At 34.6% G+C, this 22,606-nt stretch overlaps 2 protein-coding genes and 2 long non-coding RNA genes across 5 annotated transcripts; 3 read left to right on the plus strand and 1 right to left on the minus strand.

The window, feature by feature from the left end:
• Positions 1 to 22: 22 nt before the first annotated feature.
• LOC110731336 (F-box/LRR-repeat protein At4g14103-like) lies at positions 23 to 2,742 on the minus strand. Its single transcript, XM_021911186.1, has 4 exons — positions 2,587 to 2,742; positions 966 to 2,060; positions 726 to 878; positions 23 to 618 (listed from the first exon to the last, which is right to left on the minus strand). The coding sequence occupies exons 2-4, from the start codon at positions 1,995 to 1,997 to the stop codon at positions 307 to 309; spliced, it is 1,497 nt and encodes a 498-aa protein (XP_021766878.1). The 5' UTR covers positions 1,998 to 2,060; positions 2,587 to 2,742; the 3' UTR covers positions 23 to 306.
• Positions 2,743 to 7,130: 4,388 nt separating this feature from the next.
• Positions 7,131 to 10,086, plus strand: LOC110731341. Of its 2 annotated transcripts, XR_002513283.1 has the most exons (7): positions 7,131 to 7,293; positions 7,373 to 7,459; positions 7,578 to 7,793; positions 7,968 to 8,069; positions 8,930 to 8,998; positions 9,518 to 9,604; positions 9,727 to 10,086. It is a non-coding gene; the product is annotated as an uncharacterized LOC110731341 (long non-coding RNA). The 2 variants fall into 2 exon arrangements; XR_002513284.1 differs by lacking the exon at positions 8,930 to 8,998.
• A 473-nt stretch (positions 10,087 to 10,559) lies between these two features.
• Positions 10,560 to 18,515, plus strand: LOC110731162 (dnaJ protein homolog ANJ1-like). The gene is made up of 7 exons (XM_021910994.1): positions 10,560 to 10,571; positions 10,646 to 10,808; positions 15,194 to 15,338; positions 15,426 to 15,705; positions 15,798 to 15,975; positions 16,112 to 16,352; positions 16,506 to 18,515. Exons 1-6 carry the CDS (start codon positions 10,560 to 10,562, stop codon positions 16,327 to 16,329), a joined length of 996 nt encoding a protein of 331 aa, XP_021766686.1. The 3' UTR covers positions 16,330 to 16,352; positions 16,506 to 18,515.
• Positions 13,087 to 14,521, plus strand: LOC110731340. Its single transcript, XR_002513282.1, has 3 exons — positions 13,087 to 13,378; positions 13,773 to 14,004; positions 14,449 to 14,521. It is a non-coding gene; the product is annotated as an uncharacterized LOC110731340 (long non-coding RNA).
• Positions 18,516 to 22,606: the final 4,091 nt, after the last annotated feature.

The raw sequence follows: 22,606 nt of genomic DNA on the forward strand, positions 1-22,606 counted from the left end.
GAATTTGGACAAGCTTATTGTTAAAAAAAAAAAAAAAAAAAAAAAAAGCAAAGGAGGAAATGTCTCATCAACAATAGAATACGCAGGGGTCCTCTCGTCATCTGACTTGAAACTACACACACAAGAAAACTAAGGGAAGAGAAACACACTTATTAATCCGATCCAAAATAAAAACTTTAGAAATAAAACCAGAAATTAACAGAAACTGAAGATAAAGAAGTTTTATGGAAGGACATAATTAAGATAAATAACAAGTTGACGATATAATTAAGAAGTTTAATGTTGGAGAGCATGATGATGATCAGATCACAATACTTGAATTGAGCAGGTGAGTGAGGCCCTTGGTAAATTCTGTAATGTCCTTTGGAGTTCCACCTTATCTACAATTGGAAAATGTGGATAAAGGCCCTCGAATTGAGATATGAGCAATTCCTCCAAAACTAATGCATGTTTCAGCAGAAACTGGATCAAACCAATTTCTCGTTCATTCCCATAGAAATTCTTAATCACGATTCTTCTGAGATGAAACTTGCAGCACGGAGGAACGATTGCTAGACCTCTCTTGCAAAACTGTTGTTCCAAATGCACCCTCTGCTCTGCAGCACGTTCTATAAGTAACTGCAAAGTACGTGACAGTAATGATAATATTGTTACACCATTGCCTAAGTACATCAGATCACATAAGAGTAGGAATTAATAGATCAGAGTAAAAAGCACAGAATCACCTCTGGAAAAACAAGCGTTTCTAAGACGGGGGAACAGATAAGAAATGCTTCCAGCACCCTTTCCCAACAGTTGTATCCTCTATTACCCAGCTCTAAATATTTCAGATTGCGAAACATGGGCAGTTGATCCTTCAACCCATCAACGTTGAAAGGCTGCAGCCAAATATTTTATATTAACAAGCTAATTAAGCAGTCAATTAGTTTATTTACCAATAGAATAAGAAATTGACACCAACCAACCTTTAAGCACGACCCGAGCAATTTCAAATTGTCAACATTGGTCAAGCACCTCATGATGCCTAGTATTTGTTGACGGCAATCCTGATATGAATGTGCACTCCTTATCAAGTCACAAATATTAATGCTTGCTTGAATCAAACGATCCATGTTTGTAATAGATTGCTGTACTGCTAAATTAGAATTGTAATGAAGATACTCCAAATTAGGAGTATCAAGACACAAAAAGTCAGTGTTATCACACTCAACAGTATATATTTTTAACAAAAAAATCCGAAGAGAAGGTGAAGAGATAATAATAGATTGGACATGGTCCAGCAATGCTTCCACCATGAGGTCTTCAAGTAAGGGGCAAGAAGAAACCAGGCTTGACACAAAGCTACCATCCCCATATATATGAGACACGCGGAGGTGGAGCAGTTTCAATAGTGGAAGATGAAAAGTGGTGGAAACTCGATCAACAGGGAGATTGACATCAAGCTTCAACACCTCCAATGTTTGACAAGTGAATATCTCTGGGGGCAACGGATGACCGTCATCTGGTTCTCTCACGTGAATGCAAAGGTCGAGCTCCTTAAGGCCACAACAGGTTAAGGGGAGAGAGATCCACGAACAAATGAGCACGGGTTTTACATCAGGTAAACAATGCTTCGTACACCTATAAATATATCTGCGGAGCATGTCTGAACCCACTCCAAGACTAAACCTGGTGAGATATTGAGATCGGTGTGCTTGGAGAACATTATTGACAAAGGTCACAAAAGAGGGAAACTTGTGGATTTTATTGGGAAAATGCACACAGTGAGATATAGGTGAATCGTCTATGTCGAGGGTGGTGATCAAACACAAGACGCGCATCAGTTTCTTAGACAAGACACAAGTAGCAGCAACATCCTTAGTCGGAAGCAAAGACATTATCCGAATCAACACTTCATCAGGTATATTGCTCAACCTATCAACTACTCGTAGTAGCCTTTTACTATCAGTATTGTCATGTAAGATACTAGTAGTACACGGATTTAACGGCATATCCATATCCGAATCCGAATTTATACTAGGGTTTAGGGCAGTGAATTCCAGAAATATTGAACTCAATCCCTGAAAACAACAAAAGATAGTATCTTTTATCAAGCTTTATTCTAATTATTAATTAATAAATAACACAAATATAACAACCAGACCATCAATTTTTGGGCACAACACGAATTTGAATTGAAATTGATCATGGAAATTGAATTCATATAACAGCCAAGCCAAGCCAGCAACATGAATGGAATCGATTATTAATCTTTTCTCTTTTTTTGAAAGCAAAATCGATTATTAATCTAATATCGCCAACATCCTACGATTGATTGATTCATAATAATTCTAATGATTAATTAAATGCATTATACGATTAATATATACATATGTATATAACAACATGACCATGAATTTGAATATGAATTTCAAGCAGGCCCGTCCCTGAGGCAGGGCAGGAGGGAAAGAGCTCTGAATTCATAGTTTTATTCATTAGCAACCAAATTTTATTCATAATTATAGGGCATAGGGATATTTGATTCAATTATCGATCTCATAATTTTAGAGATATTTGATATGATGATAACAAATACAAACAACTTACCTCAGAAGCTGCTTCAATGGGGGATACAAGAACTAGTTTCAACGGAGAACGCCAACTTCGCTTCAATGGAGAACGTTGAGTGCGCTTCAATGGATATCTCACTAATCTGAGAGAGAGCAATACTACGGAACCCTTATGACTACGGGTGTCAATTCAGATCGGGTTTGATATGGTCGGGTCGAGTTGAGTAAATTTTTAAACTTAAATCATACTCCCTCCGTTTTTAAATACTTGCTCCACTTTTCTTTTTCGGCCGCTTTTAAATATTTGTTCTATTTTCTCATTTAGTAAGCTTTTACAATATTTAATTTATTTCTCTCACCTAGTGACCCAACAAATATTATATTTTATTAATATCACATTCTCTCTCCTCCACTACTTTTGCTTTTACAATTTTGTATTCTTCTACCAACCCCACTACCTCCATATTTTATTACTTTCTCCAATTTCTCCTAAAACTCCGCGCATGGAGAAATGGAAAGTATTTAAAAACGGAGGGAGTACTAAATTGTTATGTCCACGCGAGTCCAAATCTGAATCGGATATTTTTCGGATCGATTGAGTCGGGTGTGCTTTTGACACCTCTAGTTATGACCTGTCAGGGCTCTCACAGTTATAAAAGGGATAGATACGTCTAATAATAATAAATAAATAGGTTGAGTCTTTATATGATTGTCCAATTATGGGATAGCGGCCATAGCGCAGACCTTTTAAGGGTTTAAAGTAAACATGTTTTAAAAAGTACGAAATATGGAGTATTAGTTTAAATTTACACTTTCTTTTCCCAAATACTAGGGTAGCTAACGCGCGCAATGCGCGTGTCATAACTAGTCATATCTGGTATCTCTTTCGGTTTAACCTTACATCACAAATTTAATGATTGACAATATAATCCATAATCCATAACCCTTAAAAGCCAAATTAAAGGTTTAAGGTTGCATTTTTTTTACTTTTGCTTATGAACAGTAAAGTACCGGTTATGCCCTTAATTCATGCCTATTTTTTTTTTGCTCAAAATCCTTATGAATAGTGATTTGGCATTGTAGACACCTAAAAATGTCTCCCCAAAACCAAACCCGATGATGAACACCTTTCACCGCCATTATTGGTCGGGTTGAGTATTTATTCTTGGAGTGCTTAAACCCATATTTCCATTTCATAAACCAACCCAACTTCTTGCCCATTTCCCCAAACCATAACTTATTTTCCACTTTTCGTGCCTTTAAATCCAAAATAATTTTTTTCGTGTCCTTTTAAATCATTCATTTCGTGTCCTTTTTATAAAAACATTTAGTTCAGTTTATTTTGGTCTATAATGTGGGTCAAATGATTGAATAGTTGGATGGGTCCTTAAAAGAGCTTTCCAACGATATATTATAAGCCCAAATCCGAGTTATAACGAATAAGTTATGGCCAAAATATTAAGCCGAGCTCAAACCGAACCTAAGCCCACCTTACCTACGACCCAATGATCATGTGGAGGGTCCAAATGATTTAATTCAATTCCTAAAACAATTAGGATTAATTATAAGCTTCTATAAGTTTCTAAAAGATCTTAATTATCCGTTTTGAAAAGATAAGATTAAAGAGTTTGAAATTGAATAAAACTTTACTTTTTGAAAATCCTACTTCTATCCGAATTGAAAGACGTTCAAAGATATACAGATATTATTTTTGTGCCTCATAGTTTTTATCCAAATTTTATATGGTTGGATAGCCCTTGAAATTATCTTTCCAATAATATATTATAATATCAATTCCGAGCTATAACGGAAAAGATATGAATAAGATATTAAACTCTATCCAAAAATGACACCGTCTCACTATTTCGGCTATATATTTTGTTCTACAAAATATTTTATTCTGATTTTAATTGGGTTAGAAAATAGACTTCAAGAGCTTTCCAACGATATCTTATTCTTCTTATTCCGATTTCTGGATCAAAAGATATGATAAAAACAAAAACCGCAAAAACTGTTGTCTATCGCAAAAGTTTTAATCCGATTCGAACTCGATCTTTTCTTGATTCTTCGACTCTTTTTTTTTCCCTATAAATAGAGGTCATATCACCCATTTTCCAATGATCAACAATCTTGATCACAAGTTTATTCTCTTCTCCCTCTTTAGCCTAAACACTAGCCTCCGTATTCTTTCATAACACTTCCCTTAAGCACTTCAAGGAGTCCATACTTGACCCGAGGTTCCGTCCTTAAACCAAGGCGTGAAAAGGTAGAATTAACTGAGGGTTTGAACCAAATCAACTCTACTTTTAATTTAATTTAATTTCTATTTGATTTATATTTTTATTGAAGTTACTAACAGTTTATTCATGATATAGCAATTCAAGGAAACGCGGAATGTGAGTAATTAATCACTTAATTACTCTTATTTTTATTCTTATTGCTAGTATCATGATTAGGGTTATCATTATTATTTTATTTGACTAACAATTTATTGTTAAATTGCTTCCAATATTAATGTTTATTCTATTATATTTTTTTATGATCACCATATTGCATGTTAAAGGGAATATGTAATTGAAAATCACGCCTAATAAGATAATTTGGACAACCGATTTAGGATCCTTTTTAATCTTGTTATTTAATCAAGTGATCACAATATTTTAGAATTATATGTTGCATTAATATTAAACCAATTAAGCCTAATAATAGTTTGAAGCAAACTGAATATTTTGTTTGTATCCCTTTGAGATCGCAGGAATCACTTTTCACTATAAGAATCGAGTAGAGGCCAATACGGGCGAATGTGACTCCATGACTCACTTCGTACCATCATCCCCGATCCTCCTTTCGTAGTTCCGAACCATATTGAGTTAGTAATCTCATAGATTATGAATGGGGTGTAACCTTCACGAGTCAATCGTTGTTGCCTTCGTTGTCCATTTATCGTGGTTGCCTTTTATGATCCGTAAACGGTTTACAAGTTCCTTAAAAACTTGTTGGCGGCTCCCTACTTTCCTTGTCCCTAATCGTGTCCCTTATCGTATATGTCAATTCCCACTTCCTATGAGTGCCAAGCATATTTACACATGCTTTAACGTAGGCGCACTTCAAACGACGCCTACAATTTGGCGACTCCACTGGGGAGGATTCTTGGTTATTTATCGATTTGAGTGATCGGTATTTAATTAAGATGAGTGGATGAGACTTGAAAGATTCTTGAATTGTATTCCTGCGATTTAATTGGCATTGTCACATATGCATATGATTTTTTTTTAGGTTACCTATTTTGCCACAATAATACGTGTTCTACGTATGTGGCTAGCCCGGGGATTTATGCTATATCAACCCGAAAACGGTCATGGCAATAAGGGTTCATCCGAGTTTTTAAATCCACCCAAACCATGGAGTCGAGTTCGATTTCATCACGAACTCGTGGAGCCGCCCGTTGGCATACACCCTCAAAGGAGGATGCCTTGCTAACGCATCCAAACTCTTAACCATGGTACCCTTTGACACCCAAAAGTTTGACCATAGTCGAACATAGAACTTGACTTTAGGTTGCGAACTTCATTGCATCATGCGTGACTATATGCTTATGTGTGAATTTTTTTTATTGACCTTTTTTTAATAATTTTTTTTCTCTTATCAAACCCCCTTTTTTTATTATTAGAGTCGAGCCATAGATTTTTATTTTTATTTTTGAGTCACCCGGTTTTTTATTCTCGTATACTGCATAAGAGTTAACTTGTTTTGTTCATACCCGGAGTTCTAGAACGAGTTACGTGTCGTGCCACCTATGGATCCGTAGCCCCGAGTTTTATCTTTGATTTAGAGTTGGTTTCTCCCAAATCGGAGTCACAGATCAAAAGTTGTAATCGATATACTACAGCCTCTTCAGTTTAGGTGACTTTTTAGCGTCAACTTTCTTTCTTTATTTATTTATTTATTTATTTATTCTTGTCAAGCTAGTCTTAGTCAAGTCCTTTAATCCGTGTCAACTCATATAATATAGGATTATAGATTTTTATTTTTATTTATTTATTTTTTATACCCATGAGTCATAACTCTTCTAGAATTCTAGTCATCTTCCTAGTTTCTTGTGATCAATTTTTGTGCTAACCTTAATATGTGTTCTTCGTCTTTGATTGTGGTTGATCTTATTTATGACTAACGATTGCCAAGGGACCATTTTCATCTAGTAAATAGCATAAACATTTAAATTGGACAAAAGTAAATAGTAGGTAATATGGGATTGCCTTAAATACATTGTAGTAATTCTGTTGTAAAATATGTGCTCTTATGTAAATTATGCCCTTGTGTTTTCAAACAGTGAGTTACATGGTTGGATGGATTGTCGGACAAGGATCCTTTGGAGTAGTGTTTCGGGTAAACTTGGCAATAACTAATTTAAAGCTTTCATCTTTTGTTTGCAAAAGCAAATAAGCAACATTATTTTAGACTTGAAGCCACCCTATATAACACTACTAATTTACTAATGTTGGGATGTCTAGGCAAGGTGCTTGGAATCGGGTGAAATTGTGGCTATAAAGAAAGTCCTTCAGGATGAGATACGGTGAGTTGCAAATAATGTGCCTTTTGGGTCATCCAAATGTTACCTCTTTGAAGCATTGTTTCTTTTCCACAACTGGGAAAGATGAGCTCTATTTTACTCTGGTGCTTGAGTTTGTCCCTGAAACTGTTCACCGTGTCATCAGACACTACAACAAGAATTCCATTGATATATGTAAAGCTGAGTTTAATCATTTTATGAATTTCAATCATTTTTTATAATGTTTAATCAATCTCAAATGCCATCTCTCTAGGTCGGATAAGCTTTCTGGAAGAATATCGAACTATTAAAGCTTGTGAAAAGATTTGCGACATTACTCACTCTTATCTTGGTCCTAATGGTATCCCTCTGTTTTTAAAACTGATTTATGATGGAGTTTTTGTTTATTTGCTGAAATTTGATATTTTTGCTGTTTTATTGACTGTTTTCCCAATTATTTTAATTTTGTATATGAACAGATTAACAGGGAAGATGGAGAACTTGAATTGAAACTGAAGTGATAAGTAAAGTGACATTTTCTGCTCTTTAGGACCTTTTAAACAGCAGCATCAAGCGAGTTTCACGCTTCTCCAAGACCTTTAGTTATGAAGGAAATCAAGAAGATAAGCTAATAGTCGGTAATCTGGATCTTCAAGTCATTGGACGCAAGCTTGAGTTAATGGTGTCCTTGGCAGGTTCTGATTTTTTGAAAAACTGTCTTCTAGGATTTTTTTAATTGCTTTTTAAATTAAATAGATACGGGGTAACTTCTCTTCCAATTAATTCATGTTTTTTTCGCGAATTATCGTATTTTTCACTGATTAAGCTCTTTCTCCTTCCCCTGCACACTGAACACTGATTAAAACCAGACTTTGAAGATTCTAAATTGCCATGGCACGAGCACGATATTGAAGATTCTAGAACTTGTTCGTCAAACTGAGAAATTCTTCAGTAAGCTCATCAAGAAAGAGGTATTTTCTGATCTACTGGTTCTTTTTCATTCGAATTCTATCAGCTTTAATTTTTATTGTTAGTAGTGTTGTTTTGCTTGAATTGATTAGAAAAATGTATGGGCTGATTTGGCTAATCATTTCTCTCACCTCGCTTTCTCTCTCTACAAATGGGTGTATTTAGGTAAACTGGTGTTTTTCTTTTAAGGAACAGTTTTTATTGCTTAATTATTGTATTAATTGAGCAAGTTTTAGTTAGTCAAGTCGGGAAAGCTGGCTTATTTTAACAATTTATTAGACAATTATTTCATGAATTGTTGGGAGAATTATTGTGGGTTTTAATGTTTACATTTATGTAAGTTGATGATTTGTGGGTTTGACATTTAATCGAAATTTTGGTGATAAAACCAACAAAGCAGCGATGATGAAGTCGGGGTCTCAGTCTTTGAGCTATTGAGGTTTTTGTGTTTATTATGAGCTAACTAAAGTACTTATTATTATTGTGAATTACGATCATGTATAAATTAGATCCAACCACCAAAAGGTATCATAGCTTGTGTTATGCTATGCTTAGGATGAAATGAAATAATTGGTTACTTTTCATGACTTGGACTCAGTTAATTGATTACAAGGAAACAGTAGTTTATGAATTTTTAAGAATTTGAATGCTTAAAAATCTTGGATGAACAGTTAGTTCAATGATAACTTGTGTCAGTTCATGATATATCCCTGTTTTGTTATATGTTATTGTATCAATTGTATCTTTGTTTGAATGTAGACGGCTAAGTTTTAGAGTTTTATGTGTTGGTCATTAGTTGCTTTCATTGAGGTTGATAGATATTCACTTTTTGTTTGTGGTTTCTGAATCCAAATTTGAGAAGATTACACTTCAAAGACCCAAATCATCATCTAATTTTAATCAAGTTGAAGATTCTGGAACGAGTTATTCAGTATGATTTTCTTTAACTTGATCTATTTTAATCAAATTTTGTTCTGCTTAAATATTGTTAATATAATCTTGTTATTGTTCTTTGATGATTTCTCTCAATTGAATTCTGCGTTTCCAATTTTCTTGGTTGGTTATACCTTCGAAATGACTTATTAATGGCTAATTTAAAGAAAGAAGTGAATGGGTGTTTGATTATTAGTTCATTCAACTTGCATAATGTAGAAATGTTGAATATTTGCTTGTTGTATGTTTTGATTTTCTGCTTAGTATCAGAATCTCGGTGATGTTCTTTGATTATCTTTTGTTAATACGATAATTTTCATGCTCTCCCTGTTCAATTGGTTATGATGATTTATCCATGGGGAGTTAAGAGAAAGAAGTAGGTGGGCAATATGTTTATTAAATTGGTGGTGAGAGGGCGAGTAGAGTGAGAATTTGACCAAGCAAAAGATGAGTTTAATCATTTTATAAATTTCTATTTTTTATACTGTTTAATCAATCTCAAATGCCATCTCTCTAGGCCGGATAAGCTTTTTGGAAGATTATCGAACTATTGAAGCTTGTGAAAAGCTTTGCGACATTACTCACTCTTATCTTGGTCCTAATGGTATCCCTCTGGTTTTTTTTTAACTGATTTATGATGGAGTTTTTGTTTATTTGCTGAAATATGATATTTTTGCTGTTTTATTGACTGTTTTTTCCGATTATTTTAACTTTGTATATAAACAGATTAAGGGAAGATGGAGAACTTGAATTGAAACTGAAGTGACAAGTAAAGTGACATTTTCCGCTCTTTAGGACCTTTTAAACAGCAGCATCAAGTGAGTTTCACGCTCCTCCAAGGCCTTTAGTTTCCGGTATCTTTCTTGTTTATGTTTAATCCATTACACATGTTTAGTTTGGTGAATTTGAATTTTGGGTTTTGTTTATTTGTGCAATTAGATTGAATCGTGTTTATGGATGTGTATTGTTGGATTTCTGTTTAGAGTAGCTTAAAAAATTGAAGTTAGTTGGGTAATTAGATCCAAATAATGTGAACTATTTCGAAAAGCAGAAATTATTCATCTCCCATATTTTCAATTGCTATTTTCCCCCAATTTTTAGAAATATTTGAAAACCCTAATTCTTCTATTTTCATTTGATTGACAAAATTTGTAGCGGTTGAGTTTATAAATTTGATCATCATATCGCAGAGTTTCAAGCTTCAACATTTTCTTGGTAATTCCTACATGTCTTTTACCGTTAATTTGATCAATTTATAGTAAGTTGTTCTTTGTTCCTTTGATTTTCAGTATTGTATGTTTGATTTTTATTTTCTAGGTTTTTTCCTGATTAAATATTAGGCTCCAGAAAAGGATACTAAGGATATGCCTTCATTAAAACAGACTAAATCTCGAGTCAGAAAGAAGAAGAATTAAAGGTCACTTTTTTTAATTATTCATCTCCCATATTTTCAATTCAATAACATGTATTGGTAGGATTCTTTTGGAATGTTTTAGACATTGCAGGCTTAGGACTTTGTTATTGAAAGCTGGGGTTTATGACCCGACTCGGCTATAGTGATGATCTTTATAGTAAGATTATGCCTGTGTTGAATTGGAAGTTTTTAGGGAAACTAAAGCTGGGGCATGGTTTTTGTATGATGTAGTTTAAAGAGCTAGCTCATGCATATGAGGTCCTTAGTGATCCTGAAAAACGGGAGATCTATGACCAATATGGTGAGGATGCACTTAAGGAAGGAATGGGTGGAGGTGGCAGCATGCACGATCCATTCGACATCTTCCGGTCCTTTTTTGGAGGAAGTCCATTTGGTAAGTAGCCTATAGCAATCAATTGAATAGTTTGGTTTTATGTCATGCCTCATGCCTGTTTCCTTTTTTTGAGGGGGTTGCTAATCCTACACAGTGCAATGTAGCAATTATTGATCATGTAATTCATATAGTTTTCTATAACCCTCATAAAAGCCAAATTTGGGTGAGGAATTTTTGCTTTTAGGAATTTCCTTATGAATAGTGTTCGGTCTCTGTAGGGAATAATTTCAAGCCTTTAAATCCCACTAGCTCGAACCCCACTGTGATCATACACTAAAGTACGGTGGCGTCCAAAAGGGAAGAAGATAGAGCAAAAGAGTCGCCACACAAGTTTTTAAGGAACTTGTAAACCGTTCACGAGGTGAAGGTTACACCCCTTAACGATCCAAGAAATCGTCAACTCCATAAGGTCTTGAACCAAATAAGGGTTCGGGGATGATGGTACAAATCCAACCTAAAAGAGATTGAATCTGCCCTAATAATAGGCCTCTACTTTATTCTGCTTGTATTCATGTGCGCTTTCTGATTAACATGCAATCAATAGGATTAACCCTAAACCTGTTTAATCTATGTTGGTTGAATTTAATGCACAAACAAACTATTATTGGCGATCACTTGAATTATAATCATATTAACCCTAAACAAGATTTTTAATTATCTTATTAAGCATGATTACAAGTACCAATTCCCTTTAACATGCATAAAAGGTGATCAAGCAATAAAGAATAAAAATCAAGCAACAATGATAATAAATAATCATGAACAATAATTATAATCATCATAAAATTATAACAATTATAATCATAATCATAATCATATTCATGTTAATATTAAAGCATAATAGGAATAACAAGATCCTAGGCATGATACTAACAAGATTAATAACAAACCCTAGCATGTCACTAAGCAATAAAAATCATATCTTTAACCCTAACATGATACTAACATGAATTAATATTAGGAAGAACATAGGAAGCATCACAGGAATCATATTTAATATTAAAAATACCTTAGGCATGATACTAGGAATATCATAACAACAATGTAAACATGATTTCTACATCATAATACCAATATATCAATTAAAGCACTTACTTTGATGCCTCGTACCTCTTTCTAATAACAAAATACACACGTTAGTAACTTCAAGGAAAATAATAAACAAACAATTAAATTAAATAATCGAAAGAGAGATTTGGGACCAAACCCTCAGAAATTAAAACCTTTCACGTCTAGGGCGAAGGTAACTTCGAATATGGCTAGGTGTTTCTAGATCTTGTGAATGCGGAATTTTGTATGAAAAAGTAAGAAAGAATTGAAGAAATTAAAGAACGCTAAAGAATTAATGTTTGTGGAGAATTGGTGAATGAAAGATGATGATCGTAGATGAATGATTGTAAATGGATGAAAGCTTGCGAATGAAGAGAATTGGTGAAATTTGGTTATCGAAAACGGAGTTTTTGATACGATATTTATAGAGAAAATCAGCCAAAAAAGATAATTTAACAAAACAGAGTCTGACGATCGCAAAACGAGGTTGGCGCCAACCCTGGCTAGCTGGCGCCAGGTACCATTGGCTAGCGCCAGGCGCCAATGGCTAGCGTCTGGCGCCAAGCCTGGTTCCAGGCGCCAAGGCCTGGGTTTGGACGCCAAACTGAATTTCAACGCGTTTTCGAAAATCTGATAAATTTACCGTACTGGAAGATAAAATAATATAATTTCTTCGAAAATGCTATTTGATCTTGATTAAAACTCTGAAAAGTCAACAAAGTCAACTTATCAATGCTAATTGAATTAGGAATGAAAAGAACCTTCTAGAAGATTCTAGAAGACTAAAACCATTCCTAATGGCATTAGGAATGATAAATCATATTAGGCCCTCCCTAGATCATTGGACCGCACATAAAACTCAAATTGGGCCCAATTTAGTAAATTGGCCATAAATTCCTCAATATTCATCGGAATTGGGCTTATAATATATCGTTGGAAATGTCTTTGCAAGCCCCATCCAACTACACCATTATCGAACCCATATTATGGACCAACCAAACTAGATTGACTGTTTTCTTAAAATAAAGTTTTCAAAAACAGGGAGAAGAGAAAAGAATTAAAAACTTTCCGCAACACTAGACCTTCCACACTTTCGTTTCATTCGATTATAATTCGACGTAAAAGGTACTCATCACCGGGTTTGGTTTTGGGGAGACACAAATGGGTGTCTATAGTCTCTTTTACCCCCGCAGTTTTTTATTTCTGTTCTTGTTGAATACTGTTCTTCCTTTTTTGCCCTCATTTTTTTGCACATGGAGTTGTCAGCTTAGAAACTCAGTGGTTTCTCTCTCCTTTGGCTTTCTCTCTCCTCTCGAATCATCTGTATACCTCCTTTTTCTCCTTCCTTCCTTCGCGAGATCGCCGTCAATCTATCAAAAAGGGTTAGAGAAACGCTCAAAACCCTCCTTTCTAAACGCGCACCACCACAACACACCACTGCACATCCATTCTGTATTGAACGAACTGACGTCGATTTGATTGGTCAGCTTATGTAGTGCAAGCCTCTTTCCGAACAAGAGGTTTTCATTCTTTCTCTTTCTTCAATGTGAATGTGCTTGATCCATTTGTTTTCTTTACATCTATTTGTGTTCCTTTTCAATCCAGCTTGTTAATTTTGGGATTTTTGTTTTGTTTTTGAGGGTTTCTGGTACATGAAAATGTGTGAAAGTTGCAATATTTGTTCTGGGTTTGTTGATTATTTATTATTTTTTCAATTGAATTAGTTCTGCTGATATTCTTCTATATTAACCCTCAATTTGTGTAGAAAGTTTGGATTTTCTTCTATATTAACCCTCAATTGTTCGTCAATCTTTTGTACTCCATAATTTTTATTTGGATTTGTAATGATTTTAATGAGTGTTATTATGTGTTTGTTGATGATTTATTAATTTTAATTTTGTTTTTGTGCATTAGATTTTTGTAATTTTCAAGAGTTCGGGGTTTTCGTCTTCAAGCTCCCTTCCTATGGATTCGAAGTCGCCGTTTTTTGGGGTTTCCTATGGATTTAATAGGGCCAGCCTTTAATTTCATTTCCATTTTCTTAATTTTTTATCTGACTTTTGATTTTAATCTTTCGTTCTTTTCATCGTTTTATTTTTCAGGACGATGAGCTACGGAAACAGTTCGAGGCTACACAAAATGACTGGTAGATATTCATCTTTTTGAATTTGTACTACAATTTTTTTGTGTGCTATTGGTGTGCTTATGTTGCTCATTCTTTAAGAACTGAAAATCGATGTCACATGCTTAGAGTTCAGAACTTCAGACTCCCCGAGTAAAACATTGTAACTTTTATGTGTGTTGATTACTCTATTTCTATTTGAGTATATTTTGTGCGATTGCGCCTATAGCTTAAGTGCTTGTTTTATTTAAAAACTTCTATAAATCAGAATTTTCATATAACTAATGAGGAACATTTTGTTACTTCTACCAAGCATATAAGCCAGGGTTGTGAAATTTTGGTGCCATGATTCAGTTTTACCTTCCCCCAAACCCCAAGATTGGTAGTTGTCTTGTTGGTTTCCTGCTTTGTGATTTTGCTAGCTTGAAATTATTTGGAGATTTATTGATCATTGTTTTGCCTTTCCAGTTCTGGAATTAGAGGTACCAACCCTGGAATATCTACCTTTTCTCCGATATGTGCTGCTATTCTGCTAAGGTATTGCTGATTTTAATTATTACTCTGTTATGGTCATCAAATAGCTTTGTCGATATTGCCAGCAGCAACCTGATAATTCAACACATTTGTCAAACCTTAGAGAATTTGTGGATATGCGTAATATGTGGTTTTGTGGGTTGTGGAAAGTAATAACTCTTTCTGTTATGAGAAAATTTTGCATTGTATAACGACTATAACCCCGAGTTTCAACTTTCAAGTAGCTAATGCTAAGAAACTGCTATCATTATTCAAATGGCCAAAGGAATGTCAAGAAAAAAAAATCAAAATAAAAACATCAAACAATATATGTAATATACCTGTCAAATAGACAAGATATTCTAATTGTTAATTTTTTGACCAGGAAGCATTTAATCCAGGTATAAAGAGGGCCATGCTATTATGCATTGGAAAGAAACACAACATTGTTATTCCCTGGACTTGGAAACTAGGCATGTTTGGGACTATGTTGGTGACAACTATGTTGCACTGTTTAATACGTTCCTTGTTCATGTGCTATGCATGGCTGTGGAAGCTGTGAATGTAGTGGGGATCCTGGAATAAACGATGCTATTGTAAATAGTAAAGTTGAAGCTGTATGTTTTTTTTTTTTAATTTTCTTAATTTAAAGCTATAGATCTTTGGTTTGTTGCAGCAAGTAATTATTATTGATGGTTAGGTGGTGGTGGTAGTAGCCGAGGAAGAAGGCAAAGGCCGGGAGAGGATGTAGTTCATCCTCTGAAGGTATCACTTGAAGATCTCTTTACTGGGACGACAAAGAAGCTCTCCCTCTCTCGTAATGTAATATGTTTGAAGTGTACTGGGTAAGTATATATATGATTTGTTTTCAGAGCTTTGTCTCCCATTTGTTGATCCATTCCTAACTTAATTGTTATTTATACATGTAACAGCAAAGTATCAAAATCTGGAGTTTCCATGAAGTGTTCTGGATGTCAAGGTACTGGTATGAAGGTGTCTATTATTAGACATCTGGGCCCCTCAATGAGACAGCAAATGCAGCACCCTTGCAATGAATGCAAAGGGACTGGAGAGACAATTAATGACAAATATCGGTGCCCTCAATGCAAAGGTGAGAAGGTTGTGCAGGAGAAGAAGGTCTTAGAGGTTGTTGTGGAGAAGGGCATGCAACATGGACAGAAAATTACTTTCCCTGGAGAGGCTGATGAAGCTGTATGTCATAAACCTCTCTTTGTTGTTGGTTTGATACAGTTTGTATAGGTTGTTGGCTGATAGGCTTACGCCTTTTCTCTATTTATCTGCAGCCTGATACTGTCACCGGAGATATCGTCTTTGTCCTGGAGCAGAAAGATCGTCCTAAATTCAAGAGAAAGGGCGAAGATCTCTTTTATGAGCATACTCTGAGCCTGACTAAAGCTCTTTGTGGCTTTAGATTTGTGCTGACCCACCTTGATGGAAGGCAACTTCTTATCAAATATTCAAGTTTGTATCTTGTTGGAAATATTCAAGTTTATTCGACCTGAGCATTTTGAATTTTAGTAGAATGACAATATTTCAATTTTGATCATCCCAAATCACTACTAAATGTGCATCTTTTTTTGTTGGTATGTCCGAGCAGATCAATTCAAGGCAATTGATGATGAGGGTATGTCAATTTACCAGAGGCCATTCATGAAGGGCAAGATGTACATCTATTTCACAGTGGAGTTCGCCGATTCTTTTAACCCTGATCAGGTTAAAGCATTGGAAGCGATCCTTCCACCTAAGCCATCGATGGCTCTCACTGTAGTTTTCTCCTTTGTACCGTGGGTGGAGTTTGAGGTTGAATTCTGTTGAGTATTTGTGTGATAAATGAAGAAGTAAGACTAATATAAAATTCTTCTTATTCTCAGGTTAATTTTTGATTTTTTTAAAAAAAATATAATTTTATGTTGTTTAGGAGTTTGATTATTATGTTATAAATTTTATAATTTTGTTGATTATTGCGTTATTATCCATTTCAAAATTTCAAGTTTGGAGGAACCCCTCAGATTTGATAATCTGTTGAGCAGGTGCATCACATCAAACAGATGTAAGTCAGTGAGCTTCGAGCTTTTTCATAATCTTATATCATATGATGATATGAATGTTTTTGGGGAGATTTCCTCATTTGATTTGTCTTTTGAGATATTGCAGAACAATCTAAGCTCTTTCTCTGAAAGTTATAATATAAATTATACATCACATGCTTGCCTAAAGATAGTTAATTCCAGTCAAATCATACAAGATAGAAAACATGATAACAAATTGTCGGCAGAGTAATAGTATTGAAGAATTTTAATTTAGGATGTGATAATTATAATTTAAGCAGTTCACATTTTTAATTAATGAACTGTTTTTTGAGCTTACAAAAAATTATTGCTATTAAATTGAGAATTGAAGGAAAAAGCTTAAAGTCTCTTCCATACTTAAGACTGTTGTAGTTGCGAATTTAAATACTCTTGTCCAAAATGCCCAGCTTGTTCAGGGTTATGCAATTGTTCTTGTCCCAAATGCCCAACATGTTCAGGATTATGCAATTGCTTGTCTTATTTGCTTTGCATGTTAAGAAATTCGCAAATCTTGTTTCAGTTGCTTTACGTGAGATTATGAGATGAGAGCTTCTCTGGCTCTCAATTTAAATGACCTTTTGGTGCTTCTCGAGGAGAATCATGAGTGCTCTTTCCATAATCGTCAGAACAATGTCAATTTTAACGACCTTTTGGTTCTATCAGGTTTGTTTGTGTTGATTTAGTTTTTTCACCTTTGTTTTTTTTATTATTTCTTTTTGATTATTTGTGTTACACAGTTAGTTATACATGTTTTTTATCTGATTGATGATTGTCTAAGGTGTTTGCGGTGGAATAAAAACATGGGTTAATGTAATTATTTCTACGGAGCTTCCATATATCTTATATTCTATTGGTCTAGGCTTTCAGCTGTTACCTTGTTCTTAGTGAAGTTGGCAAACCATCACTACATTTCAAGAGACGGTTGCAGTCAACTGACATTTTTGTGGAGCGGAAAATTATTCTAGAAGCTTCTGATGGCCTATAAAAGGCTCAAGTATATTCATCTTCTCTGTTTTTCTACCCTAAAATGGCCATCGACAATAATTATGACAGTAGTTTGTCAATATAATTAGCCCTTGAAAAATTACTGTTATATGCCTTGTCATATTGTTACTGGAAAGGTTATATTGATATTAACCTTATATGTTTTAGTTACTTTTTTGGGTTAGTTGAGTTTTGATTTGTTTAAAAGAATAATTTAGAATTTTGGGTTCAGATTTTAGTACGATAAGGGGTGTTAAGCAGCAATGGTGAAGTCGGGGTCTCTGTCTTTCACCTTTTAGGGTTTAGGGTATAGTAAGATCAAGGGTTTATGATGGGTTTTGTTTTGGGTTTGTAGCTTGAAGACAAGGAGATGCTTCTGCCCCATTCTAAGGTTGAGTATTACTTCTATTACCACAAGAGGTCGGGTTTGGTTGGGTAGGCTAACTGGTTGTGGCTGGGAAGCTTGACAGAAGATGGGTTTCTAATAAGGAGAACTTGGATTAGTAGCTACTTTGATATTATAGGTTCGTGTCTGTTATTTGTCTATTTGCTCATGGATCATGATTACTTGGGGATGCTTTTGATATTATAGGTTCTTGTTTATTATTGGAGATGCTTTTGTGTTGATAAGCTAAGCTCCTTTTATTTGCATCTCTTTGATATTTGCAGTTTGCCTTGCATTATTCATGGTCGACTAAGTTGGGTGTATAGTGAGATTTGTCAAATATTTGAGCATTGCTTCGACCAAGTGGCATCTTAATTTGAACAATGCCTGAAGCCAATGCTACTGTCTAGAAGTTCAGAGAAGCTTTCCTATGTGTGTTATTAATTTTTACATTACCGGAATTCAGACCTTAAAGAAAATCAGGAATGTTTGGCTTGTAACACAGGAATTTCTTATGTATGTTTATATTAATTATGCAAAGCCAAACCACTGGATTCCTTTCATTTAAATGTCATGGCTAATATGATCATCTCATCCCCTCCCCTAAAAACATTTGTCAAACGCTATGTTTTATGATCGATAGACGGCCATTTTAAAGCTCATTTGTAAAATATGAGTGTTTGACCATTTTTGGGGCCTCCTACTACGGGCCTTCAAGGTAAGACTTAGGGCCTGTTCCGATTGACTGAACTTAGCTCAACTGAGCTGAACTGAACTGAACTTATTAATTAGTGATTTTTAACTACGGATTAGTGATCTTTGATTATTTATTGATTATTTAATACTATATATATGTGTATATACAAATGTACATATTAAAATATTTACAAAAAATATACTATATAATTATAAAATTTATGGAAAATATATTAAAAACTTGAAACCTCTAAACATTTTAAACACATATACTATTTAATTTAAAAATAAAATAGTATTATGACAAAAGAACAAAAAACAGTTACATGTATCTAACCTATTTTAACAATGAATTGTATCAATATTATTATTATTATTATTATTATTATTATTATTATTGATGATGATTATTATATTATTATTTATTGATTATTATTATTGTTATTATTATTATTATTATTTTTATTATTATTATTATTATTATTTATTGATTATTGTTATTAGTATTATTATTTCAATTATTATTATTATTATTATTATTATTATTATTATTATTATTATTATTATTATTATTATTATTATTATTATTATTATTATTATTATTATTATAGGTTGTTGTTGTTGTTGTTGTTGCAACTATTATGTAATGGAGGTAGTATGTTTGATCTTGTGAGGATTAATGAGCTTATTCCCTTTTAATCTATACAAATTCATATAGACTTCAAATTTTAGTTGCAATTTTAGAATATTTTATTTCTCATAGTTGCAACTATTATGTAACGGAGGTAGTATATATGTTTGATCTTGTAAGAATTAATGAGCTTATTCCTTCTTAATCTATACAAATTCATATAGACTTCAAATTTTATTTATATGTTAAGAATAATAAGCTTTGTTATAATTTAATCAATTGAGAATACAAACAATAGATGATATAAACAAGAATTCTAGATTGAATAATGTTATCACCCATATCATAAGAAAATATATTAAGAGTCTTTATTCAATTTTGCTAAGAAGATTTTGACATAAACATTTATGAAATAGCTCTTTTAATTTAAAAATACAAGAATTATAGTCATCCTTCTAACTTCTCTTCCCTAATTAACTAAATTTAAAAGGGGGGCGGGAGAAAAAAAAAAGGCAAGAAAAATAAAGGGGCCAAGGGAAAGAGTGGGGTTGGGAGAGAGATAAAGAGCAAGCTAAAAGAGAGAGAGGAGAGGGCAAGCCGGGAGAGGAAAGGGTTTTAGAGAAAAAAAGAAAGAGGGACCAGAAGAGAGAGAGACAGATTAATAAAGAAAAACTAGGACTGGGAGAGGGAGGGAGATATATTAGAGTGATAAAGAGAGAGATGTGTTGAGGGAAAAAGAAAGAAATGGAGGTCGGAAGAAAGGGGGAGATAGAGAGAAACTAAGAAATATAAAAGGGAAAAAGAGAAACTAAGAAATATAAAAAGGGTTGGGGGAAGGGGCTATGGAGATAGGGATCAAGTGCAACCTATAATTGTCAAATCCTTTTAGAGGATGAAATAAGGGCATGAGAGATTGGAAATTTTTATAGCCTTTTATAGTGTTCAAAGCCTTTTAAAAGATGGAACAAGGACAAGTCATCTTAATAGTAGCACATTTAACATAAAAGTTAAACATTATGTTAGAATTGTGTTAGATTCATGAGTAAGTGCTTTTTTATGTGTGTACAACCACAGTGAGAGAAGGAGAGAAAGAGAAAGATAAAGATAGAGGAGGAGAGGTAGGGGAGAAGGAGAGAAAGGGAAAGGGAGGTAGAGAAACAAGGGTCAAAAGAGAGAGAAAAAGGAACTAGGAAAACGGAGGGTTTGAAGAGAGAGACAAAGAAGGACTGAGAAATAGGGCAGGCCGAAAGACAGAGATACCAGTTCAAAAGAGAGAGGAGGTAGGCCAGAAGAAGAGATAAAGGCTGGGAGGAAAAGAGTTAGAAAAAATGGGAGAGATAGATTTATGGGTTATGAAGGAAAGAGGATGAGATAGAGAGAGACAAAAATAAATAAATAAATAAATAAATAAATAAATAGGGACAAAATTACTTGTTCAAGGGATATTTAAGGAGTTAGGTTAGGGGTTACTTGAGAGTTCAGTCAACGGTAATTTGAGGGGCACTCAATCAGGGGTTACTTGAGGGGTTCGGTCATGGATTACTCGAGGGGTTATTTGGTCATGGGTTACTTAATAAGGAGTAACTCAAGTAATTAAATCCTAACCAAGAAACTTGAGTAGGCCTAGCAACTCGAGTAACCCTTGACCGAGAAACTCGAGTAACCCCGACAACTCGAGTAATCCAATACCGAGAAACTCAAGTAACCTTGCTGCACGGTACAACAGGCTACATACAAAAATTTGTGAGTTTATAATATAAAGTATAGTTTGTGGGATATATTTATTTGTTCATAGAAGAAAGAAATGATAGAAAAAAATAAAAAGTGTAAACAGGGTTGGTTTGAGAGAAATAATAAAATAGTTGTGATGGACTCTTATCAAAGCAAGTAGTGTTGTAATTATTATGGAACGAACTGTGACAGGGGTTACTTGAATTATTTTGTTAGGGGTTACCCGAGTTATTTAGTACGTCATGGGTTACTCGAGTTACTCGGTCAGGGGTTATTTGTCAGGTTATGGCAAGGACTACTCGAGGGGTTCACTCAGTCAAGGGTTACTTGATGGGTTACTTGATCAGGGGTTACTCGAGGGCTTAACTTGGTCAAGGGTTACTTGAGGGGTTACTCGGTCAGTCAGTCAAGGGTTACTTGAGGGGTTACTCGGTCATGGGTTACTTGAGGGTTTACTCGATAAGGAGTAACTCAATCGAGGGGTTACTCGGTCATGGGTTACTCGAGCTACTTGAGCAATGGTTACTCAAGTTACTTGGTTAGGGGTTATTTAAGGAGTTCAGCCAGGGGTTACTTGAGGGTTCAGTCAGGGGTTAGTTGAGGGGTTACTTAATCAGGGGTTACTTGATGGGGAGAGGTTACTCAGTAAAGGGGTCACTCGAGGGTTTCAACCGTGGATTACTTTGGGGTTACTCATTCAGGGGTTACTTGAGGGTTTACTCGATAAGGAGTAACTCAAATCGTAACCCCTAACCAAATAACTTGAGTAACCCCAACAACTCGAGTAACCATTGACCGAGAAACTCGAGTAACCTCGGCAACTCAAGTAAATCCATACTGAGAAACTCAAGTAACCCTTACTGCACGGTGCAACATGCTTTATATGTTTGCATGAGAAAAAATAATAATAAAAAAAAGTGTAAATGGGGTTAGTCAGAGAGAAATAATAAAATAGTTGTGGACTCTTGCCAAAGAAAATAGTGTTGCAATTATTAAGAAACGAATTGTGGCAGGGGTTACATGAGTTATTTTGTTAGGGGTTACCCGAGTTATTTAGTCTGAGGTTACTCGAGTTACTCGGTCAAAGGTTACTTGAGGGGTTGGGACTAGAGTTACTTGAGGGGTTTACCCTATCAGGGGTTACTTGAGGGGTTTACCCTATCAGGGGTTACTTGAGGGATTACTCGAGGGGTACACTTGGCCAAGGGTTATTAGGGGTTATTCGTTCAGGGGTTACTCGATATAAGGAGTAACTCAAGTAACACTTGGCCAAGTAACTCGAGTAACCCCAGCAATTCGAGTAACCCCTGACCGAGAAACTCGAGTAACCCGACAACTCGAGTAATCTAATACCAAGAAACTCGAGTAACCCTTGTTGCACGGTACAATAGGCTACATAGAAAAATTTGTGATTTTATAATATAAAGTATAAGTGGTGGGATATATTTATTTGTTCGTATGAGAGAAAAATAATTTAAAAAAAAAGTGTAAATGGGGTTGGTCAAAGAGAAAAAATAAAATAGTCATGGCCTCTTACCAAAAAAAAAAAGTAGTGTTACAATTATTACGAAATGAACTGTGGCGGGGTTATTTGAG

Source organism: Chenopodium quinoa, unplaced genomic scaffold (genome assembly GCF_001683475.1).
Source record: "Chenopodium quinoa cultivar QQ74 unplaced genomic scaffold, ASM168347v1, whole genome shotgun sequence".
In the NCBI taxonomy this organism is placed as follows: Eukaryota; Viridiplantae; Streptophyta; class Magnoliopsida; order Caryophyllales; family Amaranthaceae; genus Chenopodium; species Chenopodium quinoa.